This window comes from Alosa pseudoharengus, unplaced genomic scaffold, assembly GCF_046254945.1.
Source record: "Alosa pseudoharengus isolate Yale_2024_CS ecotype anadromous, Long Island Sound unplaced genomic scaffold, YU_APseudo_1.1 YU_APseudo_1.1_scf_2, whole genome shotgun sequence".
NCBI lineage: Eukaryota > Metazoa > Chordata > Actinopteri > Clupeiformes > Clupeidae > Alosa > Alosa pseudoharengus.
Genome location: NW_027468663.1, coordinates 4336819 through 4357910, shown reverse-complemented (window position 1 = coordinate 4357910; position 21092 = coordinate 4336819). Strand labels below are relative to the sequence as shown.

Here is a 21092-nt window from a genome sequence, read left to right as displayed (position 1 = left end):
TATTGTGAGGGGGAGCTGGATGTCTCCAAATCCACTATCATCTCATTCTTGCATGTGTTCCAAATTAATCTGACTCCACCAGAGCAGTTGTTCCAACTCCTGTCAACATTTAGGGTGTTATAGAACAAGAAAAAAGGTAACCAGTATTATTACTCAGTACTCATATTTTTAAACTAGCCCACTTGATACAACATCCCAGATTATAATAATAGGCCTGATATTAGATCTAATAATAATAATAATAATAATAATAATAATAATAATACTAATAATAATAATACAAAGAGAACAAACTTTTCTGAAAATGTTCAGAATAATATAAATTATATATAAATATATATATGAGAAATATATATATGAGGCAAGTCTTATTTAAATAAACTCCTGGTGTATTTACAAACTTTTCAATGCCTCGTTTTATGAGTAAAGAACATAGTTGTACAACTGTAGAAGTTTCGTACCATTCAGGGCATTATTAGTGGGGTAATTTACGAGATAAAAGTTGGTACGTCGGGGATGAATAAAGTAATCTATCTATCTATATCTATCTATTGTGGACAAAGGACAAGGAAAACATATGGTTTAAGGTTTAATGTGACACAATGTGGCCACTTTCAAGCAACAGTTTTTGTAAAGACTTGCAGTAGACATTCTCTGCTTGTAGTCTAAAAGCAGTGTAAAGTAGTGCTAGCCTAGCCTAGCCTAGGAGAAAACATTAAAGTGGCCCCAGAAGGGTGGCTATTTGATGGCTATTGTGGTGACTGATGTTAGTGGAAATAAAACTCCTTTTCAATGACACAATAATCCGATCTAAAAGCCTGTTCGTCAAAGTTTATCATTTGTCATCTTATGCCAACCACAGACACATAACATTTAAATAAAATCCAAACTGTCAGAAAATATCCATAGTCGCTTGGCTATCTGAACCGGAAGAAACTTTACGCGCTCCCGTCCTGTAAACAGACTATCGGACTTTTGTTATGAGGGGGGAGTCATACTAGTTTAATTAGATTTTCTGCCATGGATGATAATTAGAAAGTGGTAAATAAAATATAAAATAGTATTTAGTGCTAATAAAAAACCTGAGTTATTATAAAACACAACTTTAGATTTAAAATATCAATATAGAAATAAACATATGTTTTCATTCCCCACCCTGGGTCAAAATGTAGGCTTCCAAAGCCCGCGTAGTATTTGGCGCTTTGGAGACTGCACTTTGAGGACAGTAAATGGATAGAAGTTCATTGAATATGTACAATACCTAATATATTTAATTAATAACGTCCTCTTTTGATACCGTACAATGTCTGAAGAGGAATTGACGGTGCCCGAAGAGCTTTTTAAAGATGTTAAATTCTACGTGGTTGGCGATATTGACCAAAAGGTAAACTGTATACAGTTTTCTAGCTAGTTGTTGCTACCTAGCTGGCAATCAATTTGAGCTAACCATTTTCATTGTGTTCTTACAGTGTTACTATTTGCGTATTTGCATTCGGATTTCACAGACTGACATCTAAGACAGCTAGAAGTTCATGTTGTGATGTGTATTGTCGTTTGCAGTTATTGTTTTAACATAACAACCTTAGTGCTTTAAAGTATTTTGAATCAAGCTTGCCCACTTGTCTTGCTAACGAGATAATGCCGAGCTAACGTTAGCTATCATAGCTATCATAACTGATTGATGCCATGGGCTATCCATGTATCATCTTGAAGAATCTGACTCATGAAGCTGACACTATTTGTTAGAAATTCCTTTGTTCAGAGTAGGTGTCTGTTATTACCATAAGACCACCTTGCGGATTTGGCGGGGTTCGTAAACGTTCATGTTTACTTGTCCTCAAGGATACTCCGGTATAACCAAGTTAGCTCAGAGTTACTGTCAGGAATATTTGGCATGTGTCCCAGACGCAAGTAACTACTAATGCATTGCTAGAATGCCTTTGACCATGCTTACACTGTTAGATTTATTTGCACATAACGCCATTTGTACATAGACAATAATGCTAGTGAATGATTGTGTTGTAGCTCAGCTAGCTGTAGGAAGGGTAACTTTAGCTAGTTTGCTAGCAGGCTAGTAGGTAACGGTATGTTGATGATCAGCTACGCTAAAAGGCTTACGTTACATATTTACAATTAGTGACTCTCATTCTTGATCAGACCTGTTAGTGATCAGTGTTTGCCATGACATTGGCAAAGCTCTCTTAATTTTGTGGCTAAAACATGGGAAATGCGGAGACGTTGCTTAAGTCAACTGTCATGAAAAACATAACCGATGCATCATTAATTGGACCAGACAGCTAAGAATTCATTCAAGTGTACGTGCCAAACACCCATGGTTACGACTGCATGCATTTTCTTTGTAATGTTTTCTTGACAAGAATATAATGTCTGCACTCTGTTAGTCCATGTAATAATATAAATTCCAAAGACCGATAATAGATCGGTAATACTTTTCACCTTATATTTTTTTATAGACTCGTATTTGTTTTGGGCTGTAGTGTCATCACATTTTATCTGACCCCGTCACATTACTTTGTAGGTTGTTCAACTTTTGAAAGCTGGGAAAGGAAAAGAAGTTTCCTACAATGCTTTGGCAACTCACATCATTGCAGTAGATGGTGACAATCCTGAAGTCAGTGAATCACGTGAAGTCTTTGATTTGCCAGTTGTAAAGGTAACTAAATGAACCCGGAGAAATTTGACAGTATTTGACAGTAAGTCAATAGTGTATAAAGTTTTCTTTGAGATGGCCTTTTCAACATGTCTCTTTCCTCCTCAGCCATCTTGGGTGATTCTTTCTGTGCGATGTGGAGACTTGCTACCGTATCCTTTTGAAAGTACACTGGTGTTTAGGATATCAACTGTATACGTACATTACTTTTTGTTTAGCTTTTAATGACACTTGGACAGCTTCCCTGTCCTAGGCTTGACTCGTTACTCTTCCAGCTATTCTCTCTTACCCACTCTAATGTTAATTTTGACATGTTTCCATTCAACATAAACATGAAGTTATATTAATTTAACACAAACCATATAGAGTCACAGGCTTCTCTCCAGAGTCAGGCCAGCTGTTCTTTGGAATTACAGCATGTCTGCCACGGGTAAGTATCAAATAGTATAGCCCTGACTCCTAATTTAAAATCACAACATGGTTCTACACTCTCTTGTTTTGCTACTCGACTTGAACTCCCTAATATCCCTGCAGTTTTAGGTTATGACAGTGTGTCTGACGGTCTAAAGTAAATTTGTCTTTCAGCTCCCCGAAGATCTCAACACTCTTTGGGCCTTGATCACATACCATGGTGGAGACTGTCAGCTTTCACTCAACAAGAAGTGCACTCACTTGATTGTCCCACAGCCCAAGGGGGTAAGAATCTTTAGCTGTCTGTCCTATTGAAATGTTATCGGTCAACACTGCTTTTATGACCATTTGTCTGTGGTCTTTCCAACAAGGAAACAACCTACTTGCCATTTGTCTTTATACAATATATATTTTTTGTCTTTATACCATCCAATCATTCATTTCAATCAATCGCTGAAAGAAACTGATTATACTTATAATGTGATACATGATTTCTTGCACTGTGTATGAATGAACTGAATGTTGGCCTTTGTTGAAGCCAGGAAGATGTTTTTATATGGCAAGATTTCCTGGAGGCAACATCAGGGTTTTTGCCGGGCTCTCTGCATTTCAGAGTTTATTGGCAAGGGTCTAATTCTATGGCTCTTAGAAGACTTTGTTTGCGGGGCCCTAAACTAGCATTCACTGTGGTTGGCTGGACTATAAAACAAGCCTGTTCTTTTTTACTCCCTTGTTAGCAGTCAGGGAAAGTATTTATCAGCCACATGGCCAGACTCTTATAAGTTATATGCCCCATACGACTTAATAGCTAGGATGTCTTCTCGTAGTTCTGAGTGTTTCATCACTATTACCTAAAAGGTGTGTTTCTTTTGGCAGCATCAAAGTTTTCCTATGGTGTTTTAGCTATTTAAATAGCTTGTGCAATATTCTTACTTTAGATGAGAGAATTTTTCTTGTATCCTTAAAGAAGGCTTGTAGCTCACACATGGGAAGTAATGCACACTCCTAGTATAAACATAACTGATTTCAGTTCAGTCATGTTCACCTGTTGGTTTAATGCACACTCTTTAGCCTTTAAGTTTGTTTGAGTGGTTGCGTGCACTTCCCACCTTTTTTTAGGTCTGTTGCAGGACAAAGTATATGAACGTAAAACAAGAGGGAATGTCCGCACACCGGACTATAGCTCCAAAATGTTTAAATTAAAACCAACAACGTTTCGACTCGTCTGGGTCTTCTTCAGGCAAATGGACTCTTTAGACTTTCCCACAAAGTAAGACAGTGGAGAAAGTTGGAAGGTTAAACAAAATCCAATGTCAAACAATATGTGTCCTTAAAGGAACGTATAAGATATTAACTGTTAAGTTGTGTAACATGTCTCTTTATGTTGAAGTCAAACCTGCTTTTGTTGACATTTGTTCACTTGATTCTTCTCAGGAAAAGTATGAGCGTGCATTAAGGGAGAGCGGCATCCTCATAGTCACGCCAGAGTGGGTGGTGGACTCTGTGAAGGACAAAGCCCGTATGGATGAACTGGTTTACCACCCTCGCCTGGTCTGCCCAGAGGAGGACGAGGAGGAGGAGGAAGGCAGCGACTACGAGTACAGCCGCGGCTCACGCTCGGACGGCAGCTACAGCCCACGCCGGTCCCCACGCAGCCGGCGCTCCAGCGGCGCCACGTCCCGCGACGCCTCCCCCGTGGCCAGACACCGCCGCCGGCCGGGCCCCCGCTGTCGCCGCCGCTCGTCCTCGCGCTCGCGCTCCCCGTCGCAGTCCCGCTCGCCCAGCCCCACCCACAAGCCCGAGCGGCGCAGCGAGCTCATGTTCGATGACTCCGATGACTCTTCCCCGGAGAAGGAGGGCAACCTGAGCTGGACACCGGCCGAGGTGCCCCAGCCCCCCGCCGTGGCCACCGCCAAGCGCCGCCTGCAGCCAGGCAAGGACTCGGGCCTCATCAACCTGTGCGCCAGCGTGCCCATGATCCCTGGAGCCACAGGGGTGGGCGGCCCGGCGCTGCCCACGGAGGTGGCTGGGGGTGGAGGGGCAGGGACGGCGGACAGGCCGGAGGGTGTGCCCGGCTGGAGCCCTGCGGCCAGGACGCTGAGGAACATCACCAACAGTGCCGACGTCCAGCAGCCCAACAGACCCTCCAATGTCGCACATGTAAGTAGGCACACATTCCAGTGCCGAGTTCATTTTGTAAAAAAGTACAATCCTAGTTGTCAAAATGTGCATGTTTTACAAAGAGAGACTTCATGTAAAAGTGCTTTGAATGGACAGGTCAATCAGTGCCAGCAAATGAATCATTATAATCATTATGTGTAAACGGTAGGTCAGTTCACACCAGAGCTAGTGAGCGGAGTGCGAGCGAGCGAGGAGCGGAGCGGATGGAATTTTGTTGGAGTGCTGAGCACTTTTTCCATTTAGAGGTCGAAACGGCCGCTCTGTTCCGCTCCAATTTTGCTCCGATACCGCTCACACCTCGAGTCTGAGGCATGCCCAAATCCACCCAGAATGAATTTCTTCCTAATAAAACCAAGTCTGTTAAATTTCCAATATTGTCCATTAAGCTCGTTGATGGGGATGGAGTTCGTTAAATTTTTATAAAGGAAACTGATAAGTCATACAAGTGTAGGCCTACTATTCCTACAAAACAACTAGATACTAACAATGTAGAGCAAGAACAACCATGTGGTGACACTGTTTCAGTAAGTAAAGATTCATTTTGGAATCTAAGAAGACACATTTGCCGGAAACATGAGTGTGCTACGGGAACACACACAGAGCAAAGAAAAACGAGAGCAATTTGAATATGCTTCATATCAAGTAGAAGGCTAAAGTATTGTGTATTGATGTTGCCAAGCTTGTTCGTTGTTGCACTCGTTGCGTTGTTTATCGTTGCAATATCATTTAAAATAAATGTTCTATTAGTGAAATATATTCCCATTGCTCTTAGTACTTTGGGATTTAAGTTCTCTGTTTAAGGAGACAATTTGGCTTGTAGATTATTTCTCCCTCTTTTAAATTGGAGCGAGCGTGGAGCGATTTCACTGGAGGGGGAGGATTTTTAAGTGGAGCGGGGAGCGAAATTGAGCGGAGTGACCTGATGCGAATTTGAGCGGAGAAGCGGCCGAGTGAACAGCCACCTGAGTGAGGAGCGGCCGAGTGAACAGCCACCTGAGTGAGGAGCGGCCGAGTGAACAGCCACCTGAGTGAGGAGCGGCCGAGTGAACAGCCACCTGAGTGAGGAGCGGCCGAGTGAACAGCCACCTGAGTGAGGAGCGGGATATTCGCACCGCTCAGCTCCGCTCACTAGCTCTGGTTCACACATAACAAAGCATGGCTACTATAGAAGATGCATTATAGTCTCTCATGGCAAGTTATAACCAAAATCATGCCTTATGCTGTCTTCCTGTCTGATGTGAATATTCCCTCATTTTTGTCACCACAGATTCTCCAGAGTCTCTCCGGCCCAGCAAAGCCCCTGGAGCAGCAGGCTCATCCAGGCCAGCCTGGCGTGCCCAATCAGATGATTTTTCCTCAGGCCAAGCCACCGGCGACACAGCAGCAGCTTACTGAAGCACAGCAACATCTCCTGCAGCAGCAGCAGCAGCAACAACAACAACAACAACAACAGGGCCATCAGCTGCAACAACCACAGCAACAACATCACCCTCAGCAGATGCCACCCCAACAACACCCAATGATGCACCTCCAGCCTCAAGTCATGCAGTTACACCATCAGCAGCAGCAACAACAACAACAACAATTGCAGCAGCAGCAACCAGTTCCACCCCAAGGCTTTCCACAGATGCCCCAGCAAACGCATCCCTTTATGCAGCAGCAGGCTCATCCACAGCAGCAGCAGATGCATCCGCAACAGCAGCAGCAACAACTCTTCAATCAGCAGCAGCAGCAGCAGCATCCATTCACTCAGCAGCAGCTGCGACCCCAGCAGCTGCTACGCCCTTCCCTGCAGCAGCAGCTGCAACAACAGCAGCAGCACGCGCTGCAGATGCAGCAGTTGCAGCAGCAGAGGTTGCAGCTGCAGCATCAGCACCAACAACAACAACAACAGCAACAGCAGCAACAGCAACAGCAGAATCAGCAACAGCAAATGCACCAGCAGCACTTGCAACAACAACAACAACAGCAGCAGCAGCAGCAGCAACATTTCTTGCAGTTGCAGCAGCAGCAGCAGCAGCAGCAGCACATGTTGCGGCAGCAACAGCAGCAGCAGCAGCATGTCCAGAATCAGCAGGGCATGCAGCATCAGACGCAGCATGGGCTGCCGCATCAGACCCAGGCCTCCATGCAGCCTGGGCCCCATCCGCCTCAGCCTCACCAGCTGTTCGGTCATGAGAATGCACAAGACAGTAAGAGCACACCTCCTTGGTCATCTCTACTGACCACTACTGGTCATCTCAGTTTGCTACTAAGCCAGTTTGGTTTATAAGTGAAGGCTTGCTATGTACAAACCTATGAGGGGCCGCTTAGAATATAATTCATACTTGGTCATACACACACACTTATCATAATCATAATATCACATACATATTAGGGCTGTCACTTTTGTAAAAAAATATTGATCGATTTTTGAGACATAAGTGTTCATTGAATCGATTGTAAAATCGATTTTTTTATGTCTAAAGAAGTTTCCATTTTCAACGCCAAATATAGGCCAATCCACAAACAACTAACAGGCATTAGGACCAACGTAAAGAGGGCGCTTGTAGACGCAAGCCAGCAATATTTCTGATGATTTATTGGCGTGAAGTTTCGTGCACAATGACAAAAAGTGCAACATTCTCGAAAACCAGTAAGCCGAGTGGACTGCCATTACATCAGTGACATGACTGAAGGCTTCAACGTAGCTGTGTCTGTGTTTACGATTAGAAATGTCAAACAAATTTCGCCTACGTAGAACTCGATTGCACAGTTTGCGTAGCCTACCGCATTGTTCTTCTCTATAGTTTGATATACCAAAAATCCAAAGTACTTCCACATCGAACTCCTCAAGTTATTAGGGCCTATCACTCGTCTCTCTACATGTCGCACAGGTTGATCGCGTTGTCCTCAATTTTTTGGCAAAACACGAGCAGCACAGCAGCTGATTGAAACAGCTGTTCCTGGTGCGTAAAATTGGTGGGAATTTACTCTTTAGCTTTCACAATGCTTACTGCACTTCGGAATTCTTTTATATTCTTATATTCTTGTTTGTGAATTTTGTTACGTCTACCTTTTTTATTTGTTTATTTCGTTTAAAATTAATAGTGTAAATATTTGGTTAAAATTGATTCCCTATTTTAGTTTTCGAAACTTGTGTTGTTTGGTCCAATCGATTGTGCAATCGATTTTCGAACGTAAAGTGACAGCCCTAATACATATTATCATAATCTCACATATACATCACTATACTTACACTCAAAAACTACTATACTCCGTTTACATGTGTGTATGAGAGAGTATAGTAGTGTGTGTGAGCAAATATAGTTGTGTGTGTGTGTGAGAGCATATAGTTGGGTATGAATTTTTGAGTACCGTATTTTCCGGACTATAAGTCGCACTTTTTTTCATAGTTTGGCTGGTCCTGCGACTTATAGTCAGGTGCGACTTATATATGAAAAAAATTATATAATTGAACATGTTTTTAAATGTTAATTTATATTAACTGACATGAACCCTGCATGAATCATTATCGTCTACAGCCTTGAGAGAGCGCTCTCAAATGCACAAGTTGTGAAACACACGTGCATACTTAAATCCTCAAATTACTGCCGGGATTCTATTTATAGCTGGGCCTCAGATTCGGACAAATAAAAGCCAGTATAATTTTGTTTCAATTTAACTCATAAAATAGCTCTTCTTAATAATTTATATTGTTGGTTGGTTTAATATTGTTGCCAATGAAGTCATTGTCTTACACCATGAGTCTCCAACACATTGCTCTCAAGCTACCAGTAGCACGCAGCCCCAGGTTAACCTACATTTAAACACAATTGTTGCTGCCAGGCATCAGCCTACGAATTTTATAAAAAAGTAAATCATGCATAATTTAAAAAATAACTAAATTTAGGCTATCTTAGACCTCTTTGGCTATACGGAATAAGGTTTCCCTTGCAGCACAGCACACGTTCCATGAATGAATGAATCAATGAAAGCGGATGCCTTATCTCGCAATAAGCGGATGGACATCCCGACACTCTTTCATACATGAAACTTAATAGTGACCCAATGCCATTGATAGCCTACCGGTATTCCAAACGAAAAGTATAGGCCTATGTCTCACAGTAAAACGCAAGAAATGAAGGCCTATAGCTGACTCGAATAGGCTACAAGCCATGGTCCAAATAAAGGTGCTCTGCTTTGCCCAGCCATAAATTCAGGATTCACGATAGTCTGTCCCCTAAACATTCCTCACCTGTTATCTGGACATGCATGAAAACAAAACTCACTGCCATGTAATATTTGATCACTGTTTGGCTACTAATTATCTTTCATGTGAATACGCACAGAAAGTGAAAGTAGGCCTACTATGCGCTCCGTGTCTGTAGCTGTCCTGTCTGTTCACGTCCGCAATCGATTATAACGTTCCTCAAATGGAGAACACATCCATGTTCTCTTGCGTTATATTATAGGCCGTCATGCTTCTGTGTTTGCGGTTCCTGATCGATAAACGTTTGTTTTCCTTTCCTGTCGATAGCGGTTGATGTAGAAGCACGTAATAGGCTATAATAATTTGACTTTAGCGGTGACAAATCCTGCTGAGAGAGAGAGGCACCCCCAAAGTGGTCCTGCGCGCGCGCGCGTCTCTGCATGGGGTTCAATTGAAGTCAGAGTTGGTCTGCTTTCAGGCCGCTCCATTATTAGATTAACGTCAGACAGCGCTGTAAAATGTGTGGGAATTTCTCGCATTATGATGGCTAGCGTTGCGGGACTTTTATTAGTATACTCAATACTTAGTAATAATTTATGCGCAATCCCGCGCTGAAATTTAGGCCCTGGTTTGAAATGCGCATCTTTTTTCTCTCGCTCTCTCGGCGAGCATTTGTTTTGCTGCCAGCTTGTGCCAATACGCTATATCATCCAAAATGCTTGATTGCATTGCATTCTCCACATTTTTAGCTAAAATTTCATGTACCACATCAGCATTTTTGTTCAGTGAATCTTTTGTAAATTGCTTTACAATAGCGTCGGGCACTTGTCAGCAGCCTTCGGCTTGCCTCTTGCCACTATTCACTCCTTCGTCTTCAAGATTCCCTGTAGAATTCTCAATATTTTTGGCCTCAGTGTGTTCAGTTACATAGTCTGTCTGTTCTTAGTCTTGGATTTTGTGAAATAAATTTCTAAATATCACCTGCTTGCTGCAGCTTCGGTCTGCACGTCCTTTTAAAACCGCATATTTTTCTCTCTCGAGCATTTAATCTGCTGCCGGCTTGTCTCTCCACATCGTCCAAAATGCTTGATTGCATTGCATTCTCCACATTTTTAGCTAAATTTTCATGTACCATATAAGCATTTTTGTTCAGTGAATCTTTTGTAAATTGCTTTACAATTACCGTCGGGCCTATATGCCTATTGCCTGCTTGCCTCAGCTTCGGTCACGTCCTTTTAAAACCGTCTTTTTCTCTATCGTGAGCATTTAATCTGCTGCCAGCTTGTGACTCCACATCGCCCAAAATGCTTAATTGCATTGCATTCTCCACATTTTTAGCAAAATGTTCATGTATCATATCAGCATTTTTGTTCAGTGAATCTTTTGTAAATTGCTTTACAAATACCGTCGGGCCTATAGGCCTATCGCCTGGCTTGCTTCAGTCACGTCTAAAACTGCATCTTTTTCTCTCTTGTGAGCATTTAATCTGCTGCCAGCCTGTGACTCCACATCGCCCAAAATGCTTGATTGCATTGTTTTCTCCACATTTTAGATACATTTTGGTGTACCACATGGTATTTTCTTTCAGTGAATCTTTTGCTTTGCAATGACCTTCCTGCCCTCCTCTTGGCTGCCTTCACTCCGTCTTCATTAACATTAATCTTTTTGGCCTCAATAATCCAGTTACATAGTCTCTGTTTTTGGTTTTGGATTTTGTGAAATACATTTCTAAATAAATGCGACTTATAGTCCGGTGCGACTTATATATATTTTTTTCCTGTTCATGACGCATTTTTTGACTAATGCGACTTATACTCAGGAGCGACTTATAGTCCGGAAAATACGGTATAGTATTTGAGTGACCATATAGTGATGTATATGTGAGATTATGACGGTGTGTGTGTATGACCAAGTATGAATTATTTCCTAAGGCCCCTCATACGCACCCTTTTAATTTACTGATTTATCAATAATTTAATCCTGCAGTTCCTGAAGACGGCTTCTTGGTCGGATGTGTCTTCGCCATTGCTGACTATCCAGAACAAATGGCTGACAAGCAGCTTTTGACAACTTGGAAAAAAGTAAGAACATCATTTCCCAATCTAGTGTGTGTGTGTGTGTGTGTTAGGGCTGCTCGATTATGGCAAAAATCATTAGCCTTATCTGTTATTTCCACAACCCCAGAAAAAGGCTTAATAATTTGTATAACTTAACTCTCTGCCACTGTATCCCCTCACTGCCAGACAAACATTCTAAAAACAAAACAATCAAAACAAAAGTACATTTTTCTTGTTTTACACCACTTGTGATCGCTACAGTCAAATAACAGGATGTAACACCACTGCCTTTCGTTAGGGTTCCCAAAAACCCTGTGTATTTCATTGTAGTCATTACAAACAGCAGTTACACAATACAGGGCTCTACACAAAATTTCCAGGAGCACTTGTGCGCCCAAGTTAAAAAATTTAGGAGCACAGACAAAAATTTGGGCGCACAGTCACTTCTGTACTTAACTTACACATAATCTAACATTACACTGCAGCTAACATCTAAACATGCCAGTGCACCAATTGCGAATATTAAGAATGACTGACAACATTTAGGCTACAGGAAACAGGATTTTAAAGATCAGTGCCTACTTTATTTTCAGTCTGTTCTATTTTCCTACATTTTGTTAATGAAAAATAATATAATACATTTCTATATTTGCTTTTAGCCTGTATATCAAGTATCCTGCCAAATGTAGGCTAATTTATTTATTTGTGAATCCATCTGTAGCTAATCCAAATATGCCCATGGTGACCTATCTGACTGCATACTGCCTACTACTACTACTAAAACAGTCCATTTTCTCTTCAACAAAACCCAACATAGGCTATCAAGGATATATATATTTTTTATCCTTTTATTATTTATTTTTTTAATATCTGCATTGATGGGGGCAGTAGGCAAACGTTAGGCCTACTTTCGTTTTGCACTTCAGCTTGTATTCGGTGTAAACAAACAAGCATGCGTGGAAGCCTGGAGTTGTGAGTAGCGTTCTACCTTTTAATAAAATGGGAGTATTACGGGAGGCTACTTTTGTGCCTGTTCGCTACAGCTATATTTTGCATATTGCAGCCAATACGTCAACTGGGCTAAAAGGCATGTTAAGTTACCTTTCCTTCTCTCACTGCATTCTCAGAATCTCATCCTGTCCCTCCTATATCCGATGAATTCGGAGAGGAGAAGAACTAATTTCTTCAATCTTTGCATCTTGGCTGGCTAGTCTAACTTTCCACTTTTTCTGCGTGCTCTTGGATTTGATAGAAGCGACTACTATCGAGTCACAACGCGAAACTGCTAACGTTGATGGGAGGTGTAGTTTTTATGCTGCATTCGCGACGTGATTCTATGGTTTGCACATGTTTCTCGATGTTGCGGTGTATTTTGTAGACAAACATTGACATGGTTAGAAGTCATTCGCACCAGTGCGCCTAAATATTTTTTTGCACTCGCACGGCATCATTTTTACTCGCATGTGTGAGTGAAATGGGCGCACTGTAGAGCCCTGCAATATAATTTGTAATTGGTACTAATGAATTATCACCTCAAAAATACACACAATAGATAATATTCATAGGAAAATATGAATATTATTACATACTCAAAATATGCACACATCCCATAGGCCTAAGTCTTAAATTCTACTTAGCTGCATTACATTGCAATTACATACTGTGGTGTGTGTGGCATGTTCAGGCATTTTGGATTAAACCCAGTGACCTGTTTGCTGATTATCTGATAAAAATGTCCCTTTGTCATGTTTGTAGGCTTGTCTACATCGCTGCTTGTATCTGCACTAGTTGGCTCTCTGTCGCATACATGTCGCCCTGAATGATGGCATTAGAAGAACGGTTCGTTGATCTGATTGGTTGATTTGGCCCGTCTATCACCAACATAGGTGGTGATAGACAAATGGTTTATCCAATCAGCTAACCAGTATTTTCACTCCTTCCCAAACATTCTCCAACGGAAAGTTCCCAGATGGATATGCGGAGCAAATACGAAGCAATCCATCTGGCGTTGTCAGGTTATAGCTGGATAGCTAATATATAAGCAAATCACGGTGGTCGGATTGTTTAGTTTCCCACATGTTTTCTAAGTTTGCAACTTTAAATGTAGGCTAATTGAGAGAGAGGCTTCTCCTGTGGGTTTTTGAAAATACGTTTCATAATCCATTGGGACTGAAGGAGCAAACAATCAGTGTTAATGATCTAACAGTAGCTTTCGCGTTTGCCTAATGTTAACCTTGTGCACTATAGACAAGCTGTAACGGGCTGATTTCAAAAACCAGGCGGGTTCTAACGTAAATTAGCCATCTTGCCAAGTTCTCAGAGTAATTTGGTCGCCTCGATTGACAGTGATAATAACAAACTTAGCAGAGAATGCTAGTTACAATTTTGGCGTGGTTCATGATGCTACCGACTGCACAAGCACACAGACTACACATGCAACCCAAAACTGATTGAGTGGCCTGTGCACAGAGGAGAGGGGCGTGTCTAGTGTGGCTTAAAGAAGCAGCCTGAATCAGTGCGCCGTATGAGTTGAAATTGTATGGATTTTTGTGATCGTTTGGAGCAAAATTGAAATTCGATTAATTGCACAGCCCGTGTGTGTGTGTGTGTGTGTGTGTGTTTGTGTGTGTGTTAAAAACAACAGTAAAGGCAATAAGCATAAGGCAATACGTGGTGGAACCTATGTATGCCTAAGGTTGCTGACCCCTGCTTTATGCTCTTAACATGTAACAAATGCAGGCAGCAGCATTGAAATCAATATAGTTGTTTTAACACTGGATCGTTTACCCTGCAGATTATTCAAAGTTATGGTGGTACTGTGGACTCGTCCCTAAACAATCGCTGCACACACCTGCTTTGTGAAAGCCAAGTCAGCAGCATGTATGTTCAGGTAAGTGACGCGCTACAGGTCATGCCTCAGAAATGCCTGTGAATGTGTGAACATGACCCATTTACTTTAGCCAATACACCTGATGTGAATGTGTGAACATGACCCATTTACTTTAGCCAAATACACCTGATGTGAATGTGTGAACATGACCCATTTACTTTAGCCAATACACCTGATGTGGCTGGAAAGTGTGCCACCGCTTTTAGATTATGTTTGTTTTGTCATGTCTGGCTTCCTCCTGACACACACCTTAGGGAACAAATCGCTGTATCATCAGTGCTGCACTTTGCTTGTCATTTCTGGAAAGATACATGGTCTGAAGTGAAGACGCAGCGCAAATGACTGTGGGAGTGTTGATTGTTTAGTGTGTTGTGTGCATGGCTCTCCGCAGGCCTTAAGAGAGGGGAGGCGATGCGTCACCATCCACTGGCTCAACACCATCCTGAAGAAGAAGAAGATGGTCCCCCCACACAGAGCTCTCCACCTGCCCTTTGCCTTCCCACCTGGAGCCAAGCCCTGCTCTCAGCACGTAAGGCCCTTCCACCTACTCATCCCAAGTCAGTCCTCTGCCAAAGAATGCAGTGATGGAATGTTTTTCTCCTGTTTCATTATCAGTTTCTAGTCAGAAGATGATTTGAGTAGTTCGGAAGTACAGTGGAAATCTTTCATTCAGTGTAATTGATGTGTTTTTGCAGCATGCATTAATCATCTGGTCTTCTGTTGTCAGATCATCTCCGTAACGGGGTTTGTGGACACGGATCGGGATGATCTGAAGCTCATGGCCTACCTGGCGGGGGCCCGCTACACCGGCTACCTGTGCCGGAGCAACACTGTGCTCATCTGCAAAGAGTAAGCTCCTCTTCTCATCTTGTTAATTACGTTTGTAAAACTTGGGCATGTCTGCACTTCTTGCCCTACTCAGATGCTCTTGTTTGCCAGGTGACTCGGTCACACAGACCTTGAAAATCATTGAAGTGTATGGCTCAGTTGATTTGTTCAAAGAGTATTCACCATAAACCCACAGAGAGTTACTCCACTGGTTGAAGAGCCACCCTCCAGCTATGATTAGGATGATTGCCTGTTGCAATAATATCTGTGCTTGTGTTTCAACTCTCTTACATTATTCCCTCAAAGTCTGTGCCCTTGTTTGTTATGATCACTCTAATGTCCTTGAGGCTTTGTTTTCTTCGAGCCTTGGTTGTGGTCTGTCGTGTTCACCCGCTCTTGCTGCTGTTCCCAGGCCGGGTGGGCTGAAGTACGAGAAGGCCAAGGAGTGGCGGATCCCGTGTGTGAATGCCCAGTGGCTGTGCGACATCCTAATGGGGAACTTTGAGGCTCTGAGGCAGGTGCAGCACAGCAGGTATACTCAGTTCAACCTGCAGGAGGCGCTCACGCCCAACCCACACCTGGTCCACAATCTACTGGGTAAGAGTCACATGTCCAGTAGTCCCCTCGGGGGTGTTCTCATTTTTGTTTTTTTGTCCCCCAGGAAAATAACTTTTGCTTTGTGTCCCTGAAATGTGTTGAGGCACAGCATGCGTTTAGAGACATCAATTGCCTGAGTGATGTAGGATGTTGCAATGTTGCAAATTCCCTCAGTATATTTGCTCAAGATGAAAATTACTTGACATTACTTTATTTTTGTGGTTGGAAGTGTCAGTGTGAGGTATCAGAGAGAAATGAAAGCGATGTTGTATGTGATTGACAGGTGCGTGGCGGACTCCTGTGAAGGTGGCACCAGACACTTTAGCAGTAAGATCTGGCTAGTTGCTGTTTTGTACACATTGTCTGTAATCATTACATAAACAGAGATTGTAAGCAATAATCATCATTTGTCATATTGTTCCCAGACACTACGTATTCAGCTGAAACAGAAACAGGTGGATGCCAGCCCTCAGCCGCCCTCTAAGAAACCCAGGTGAGTGTGTCCTTGAGAACGTGTGTGCCTGCTCTGTAGTAAGCATGGAAAATGTTCCATGTCTAATATTTCGATGAAGACAAATTGACAAATAGATTGACAGGAAAACCACTCTAGAGCATTTCAGTGGAGTCTGACAAGGTTTGTTTTGCAAATTTATTTTGCAGGCTTGAAGAGCTCCCAACGCCAACTAAGAAGCTTCCGCCAGAGTCCACACCGAGTGTGTTCTTCACTGGCTTTGAGCCTCTCCCAGTCCAGCAGCACATTAAGGTAGGGGAACAGAAGAAAGCAGAGGCTTGCTCACAGGCTTTGTGCGGAGGATTTAAGTAGGGTAGAGTGTATAGTCCACCAGTCCTTCTTAATCTTGGAAACTATCCCACTTACTAAGTGGTTATTTGCTAAAACTAAATTTTAGCAATTGCTAAATTTGTAATGATTTGAATGCCGTTTCAGGGGGAAGTTTTAATGAGAAAAGTAATCCCCCTGCTTTGCCTGCTGAATTCAATGAATGTAAACAATAAATTGCGATAATGTAATAAACTATTTGTGGAATGAGATGAAAGACGTGAATCAGTTTCACAAAACCCGTTGCCAGTGGACGACCATCTCTGCTGTCAGAAGCACGAGGCTCTCTCCATCTGTCCACACTGTGTGACCTGCTCTGTTGTCCTCTGCAGAGGCTGTATGAGCTGGGAGGAGAGGTGGCAGAAAGTGCTCAGAAGTGCACCCACCTGGTGGCCAACAAGGTGCTGCGGACGGTGAAGTTCCTCACGGCCATCCCCGTGGTCAAGCACGTGGTGACCTCCGAGTGGCTGGAGGAGAGCTGGAAGAGCCAGAAGTTTGTGGGTGAGTGACGGCCTGCCTGGTGCAGCCTCATGCTGTAGAGCTAATACCGAAGCACGAGTTGAACCCCAACCCTCACCTGATATGTGTAGAAACAGGATATTATTTTGTATCTTTGAATGCGCCGTGGTTTTAATGTAATATACTATAAAGATGAAATATGCAGAGCTGAATTTTAATTGTTTTTGTTTGTTTTGGTTTATTTTGATTGATTTATTTTGGTTATTTGTTCACTGGTTTCATTTGTTGGTGTGTGCGTGCCCACAGACGAGCAGAAGTACATGCTGCGGGACGCTGAGGCGGAGGTGTTGTTCAGCTTCAGCTTGGAGGAGTCTCTGAAGAGAGCCCACACAGCCCCACTCTTTAAGGTTTGAGCACCCATAACCTCATTCTAATCTGCGTGTGGTTTTTGTGTCTTTCTTTCTGCCGACTGTGCATTCCGCCGCTCTCGCGTGTCACTCGGCTACTGATGCCAAACGGCACATGTTTTCAGAGATAAAAAGCACTCGACAGTTCATCACGCTGTAAGAGTGGCTAGATACGAGATAGGTAAGCGCACTGCCTAAGAGATGACGTGCGCTTGTCCCGTTTTGATGCTTCTTAATTGGATGTCACAGACAGGCTTCACTGAGAGAAAGGGAGTCAATTTTCACTCTCTCTCTCTCTCTCTCTCTGTGTGTTCCTCCAGGGGAAGTATTTCTACATCACCCCTGGGATCTGTCCGAGCCTCAGCACCATGAAAGCCATAGTGGAGAGCGCTGGAGGGAAGGTGCTGTCAAAGCAGCCCCCCTTCCGCAAAATCATGGAGCACAAGCAAAACAAAGTATGTCTCTCTCTCTCTCTCTCTCTCTCTCTCTCTCTCTCTCTCTCTCTCTCTCTCGCTCTCTCTCCACATTTTACCCGCAGACTGCCAGAGAAGGCCGTAATGCATGTCATGAGGTTTGATGATTATATCACTGAAGTGTCCGCTAAAGATGAAGTGCTCTGAATCATACCAGTCTGCATGTTTGAATACAGATGATTAGGGCAACGGTGGTTTTTATGTGTGTCGCGTTCAGTTCAGTGCCGAGTTCAGTTTTTTGCAAGCAGTCTCTTCTGGTTCTTGAGTGTTTTGTGTTTTTTTTTCCCTAGAATCTACCAGAAATTATTCTTATATCCTGTGAGAACGATTTGCATCTTTGCAGAGAGTACTTCCTCAAGAATATTGGTAAGGGAATATTCTTTGTTTGAGCTGTTACAGATGAGAATAGTTTGATTGATAGTTATCATTCTTTGCAATATACTGCCATATGTTCTTTCTTGCTTTCGTAGCCTAATGTCTTGCATTCTCTCCATTTTAGATGTACACAATGCTGAATTCATCTTGACAGGGGTGTTAACACAGGCCTTGGACTATGAATCATATCCTTTTACATATTAGCAGAACATGCCTACCTCTTTCAAAGTGCAAAGCATTTTTATAGTGAAACAGTAACTTGTGTGCATAAGTGTCCACCCCCTGTAGCCCACATTTACATAAATTACAGCGGCAAAATCTGGGCTTTGTCTGGCACAAGAATACACTGGGACTTTTGCCCATTCCTCTGTAACGCCATCCATCATTCCTACTATCCTGACCAATTTCCCAGTCCCTGCTGATGAAAAACAACTCCCGCAGCATAATGCTGCCACCATGCTTCACTGTGGGGATTGAGTTCTTAGGGAGATGAAGGGTGTTGGGTTCTCGCCACACATGCGGTTTGCCTTGATCGCCAAAGGTTCAGTTATACTCACACCTGACCAGAGTACCTTCATCCACATGTTTGGAGAGTCTTCTAGATGCCTTTGGGCAAACTCCAAACATGCTTCCTTATTTTTTTTCTTTAAGCAATAGCTTTTTTCCTGGTCACTCTTGCAGAAAGCCCAACACTATGGAGCGTGCGACTTATCGTATCGTGGTACTATGGATAGAGCTTTGCAGCTCTTTCAGAGTGGTCTTGGCCTGGGCCTTTTGGGCACCCCTGATCAATGCCCTCCTTGAGTTTCGGAAGGGCATGGAATGCTATTCCATTTTTAAATAATGGTGGATTTCCTGGTGCTCCATGGGATAAAGTTTTTTGTATATTTTTGATAGCTCAACCCTGCTCTGTGCATGTACCTGTTTGAAGGGTACCTGGTGGTAATGGTGCATATTGTTTGGGGTCCCTGGTGGTAATGGTGCATATTGTTTGGTTTAGTGGTGCTCCTTGCTATATGGTGCTGCACTCTTTCAGGGGCTCTTTCAGAACTGGTTGACTTAGCTGAACTGTGTGACTTCTGAAAGTAATTGGTAGAATCAGATCTTCTGTAAGGCCGTTATAGCAAAGGGGGTGAATACATATGCACACATCACTTTTCCATTTTTTTCTCACTTTACCAATTTTGGGTTGGGTGGGTTTCATAATGTAAAATCCATCAATAACAATTAGTAATTTAAATGGATAGGTTTTTGGATTATCCATTTAAATGTCAGATTGTAATACAAAAGAATTGGGAAAATACTAAATAGGGGTCAATACTTATTGTACAACAATATCTCCTACTAGGTATTAACAAACTAGGCCCTTAACAATCTCACATATAAATTCACGTGATAGGGGGCCAACAAGGTTGTAGGAGAGATGCTGATCTCTGGGTTTATCGACCTGCTGCAACAGAGGTCCCTGCAAGGGCACATGAAGACACTGATGAATGGGCTATCCTCTGAAATCTTCTATTGTACCATAAAGTACTGTCCTTTTTGCAGTGTTTTGTATCCTGTACACAGACCAGTTGTTACTGTGTTTTTTCCCAGGTTCTGCAGAATAGCTAACAATAAATAGATATTTGTTATTTTTATGATGTGTAAATTATGAAATCGGTGAGTGTATCATTGTGTGTTGTTGTTTTTTACTGTTGATTTTTTTTTTTGTTTTGGAAATAAATCCCTACTCACATCTGTGAAAAGATGCTGCACTCGGTGAGGCTGTGTGTGAATTGATGTTAGTTTTATGTGTGGGAAGGAAAGACTCAAAAGTTTATATTGCTCAAACACACTCAAGTGGTCTACTAAGACCTGAATTGTAGGTGGATGCTCATTCAGAGCTGTGGTGCAGAGATCCAACATTTTTGTCTCCATATCAAAATCGGAATATTGATTTTAAAGTGTTTCAGTCCCACAAGGCTGATGTTAATGAATTGTTAATGAAGAGCTGAGGTAGTTACCGATGGAGAGTAATTGTCTGCTGTCAGACAGATTGGCCTGCAGCCATCCCCTGGATCCCAAGCTGAGTTGCAGAGAACCGCTGGAAGTGATGTCCTTAAAAATATGATACTATATGTGCTGTAGGAGTGCTGTTTTCTGTTTGTAACAGGACTCCACCACTTGCATATCTAAGGTCATGCTCCACATAATTCTGACAATATAAGTTTGCAATTTGTTTACCATAGGCTATTTCCACATCTACCCCTGACCTTAATCAGTGGGTGTGCAATTTTACTTTTGGTCATGGGGTGTGGGAAACTTCATATGGATCACGATACTACACGTGCAGAACTGGCAAACCTGTAATTTAATGGCAATTGAAACCCATCACTCTGTGCCGGCATAATGGCCTACTGCCATGGTTTGTTCATTTTCAATTCTGGATTGTTTACTACACTACTAATACTGCAGTTCTCAATAATGAAAAAGAAAATATCAAGTAGGCCTACTCTGCAGCACTAAATATGATGTTCTAATGGTTATTGAAGTGGCAGGAATGACTCATGCCAGTGTGAAATAATGATAAGTTGAAAGATAATTGAGGATCACAAAGTGGTGCCAGCAACTTCCCCCCTTCACTGAGGCTAATTAACACCCTTGTTAATTCCAATTAACAATGCAAATGAGGAGTAATCTTTGATTAACTTGCACAAAGTTCCTTGTTGGT

At 42.4% G+C, this 21092-nt stretch overlaps 1 protein-coding gene across 2 annotated transcripts; it reads left to right on the top strand.

The window, feature by feature from the left end:
- The first annotated feature begins 1212 nt into the window (after nucleotides 1–1212).
- paxip1 (PAX interacting (with transcription-activation domain) protein 1) lies at nucleotides 1213–20144 on the top strand. 2 transcript variants are annotated; one of them, XM_076293432.1, is made up of 21 exons: nucleotides 1213–1384; nucleotides 2540–2674; nucleotides 2780–2823; nucleotides 3038–3101; nucleotides 3257–3367; nucleotides 4517–5242; nucleotides 6531–7455; nucleotides 11442–11536; nucleotides 14307–14402; nucleotides 14794–14931; nucleotides 15130–15251; nucleotides 15643–15827; nucleotides 16111–16154; nucleotides 16253–16320; nucleotides 16488–16590; nucleotides 16998–17166; nucleotides 17431–17531; nucleotides 17852–17986; nucleotides 18295–18370; nucleotides 18504–18568; nucleotides 19764–20144. In XM_076293432.1, exons 1-21 carry the CDS (start codon nucleotides 1304–1306, stop codon nucleotides 19773–19775), a joined length of 3495 nt encoding a protein of 1164 aa, XP_076149547.1. In that variant the 5' UTR covers nucleotides 1213–1303; the 3' UTR covers nucleotides 19776–20144. The 2 variants fall into 2 exon arrangements, with proteins under 2 accessions (XP_076149547.1, XP_076149545.1); XM_076293430.1 differs by having other exon boundaries at nucleotides 18504–20144.
- Nucleotides 20145–21092: the final 948 nt, after the last annotated feature.

Coding starts and splice junctions, on each gene's coding strand:
- paxip1 (XM_076293430.1), top strand. CDS start 1,304: ATGTCTGAAGAGGAATTGACGGTGCCCGAAGAGCTTTTTAAAGATGTT. Junction 16,155..16,252: donor TGGCACCAGACACTTTAGCA/GTAAGATCTGGC, acceptor TATTGTTCCCAG/ACACTACGTATTCAGCTGAA. Junction 17,532..17,851: donor ACACAGCCCCACTCTTTAAG/GTTTGAGCACCC, acceptor GTGTTCCTCCAG/GGGAAGTATTTCTACATCAC.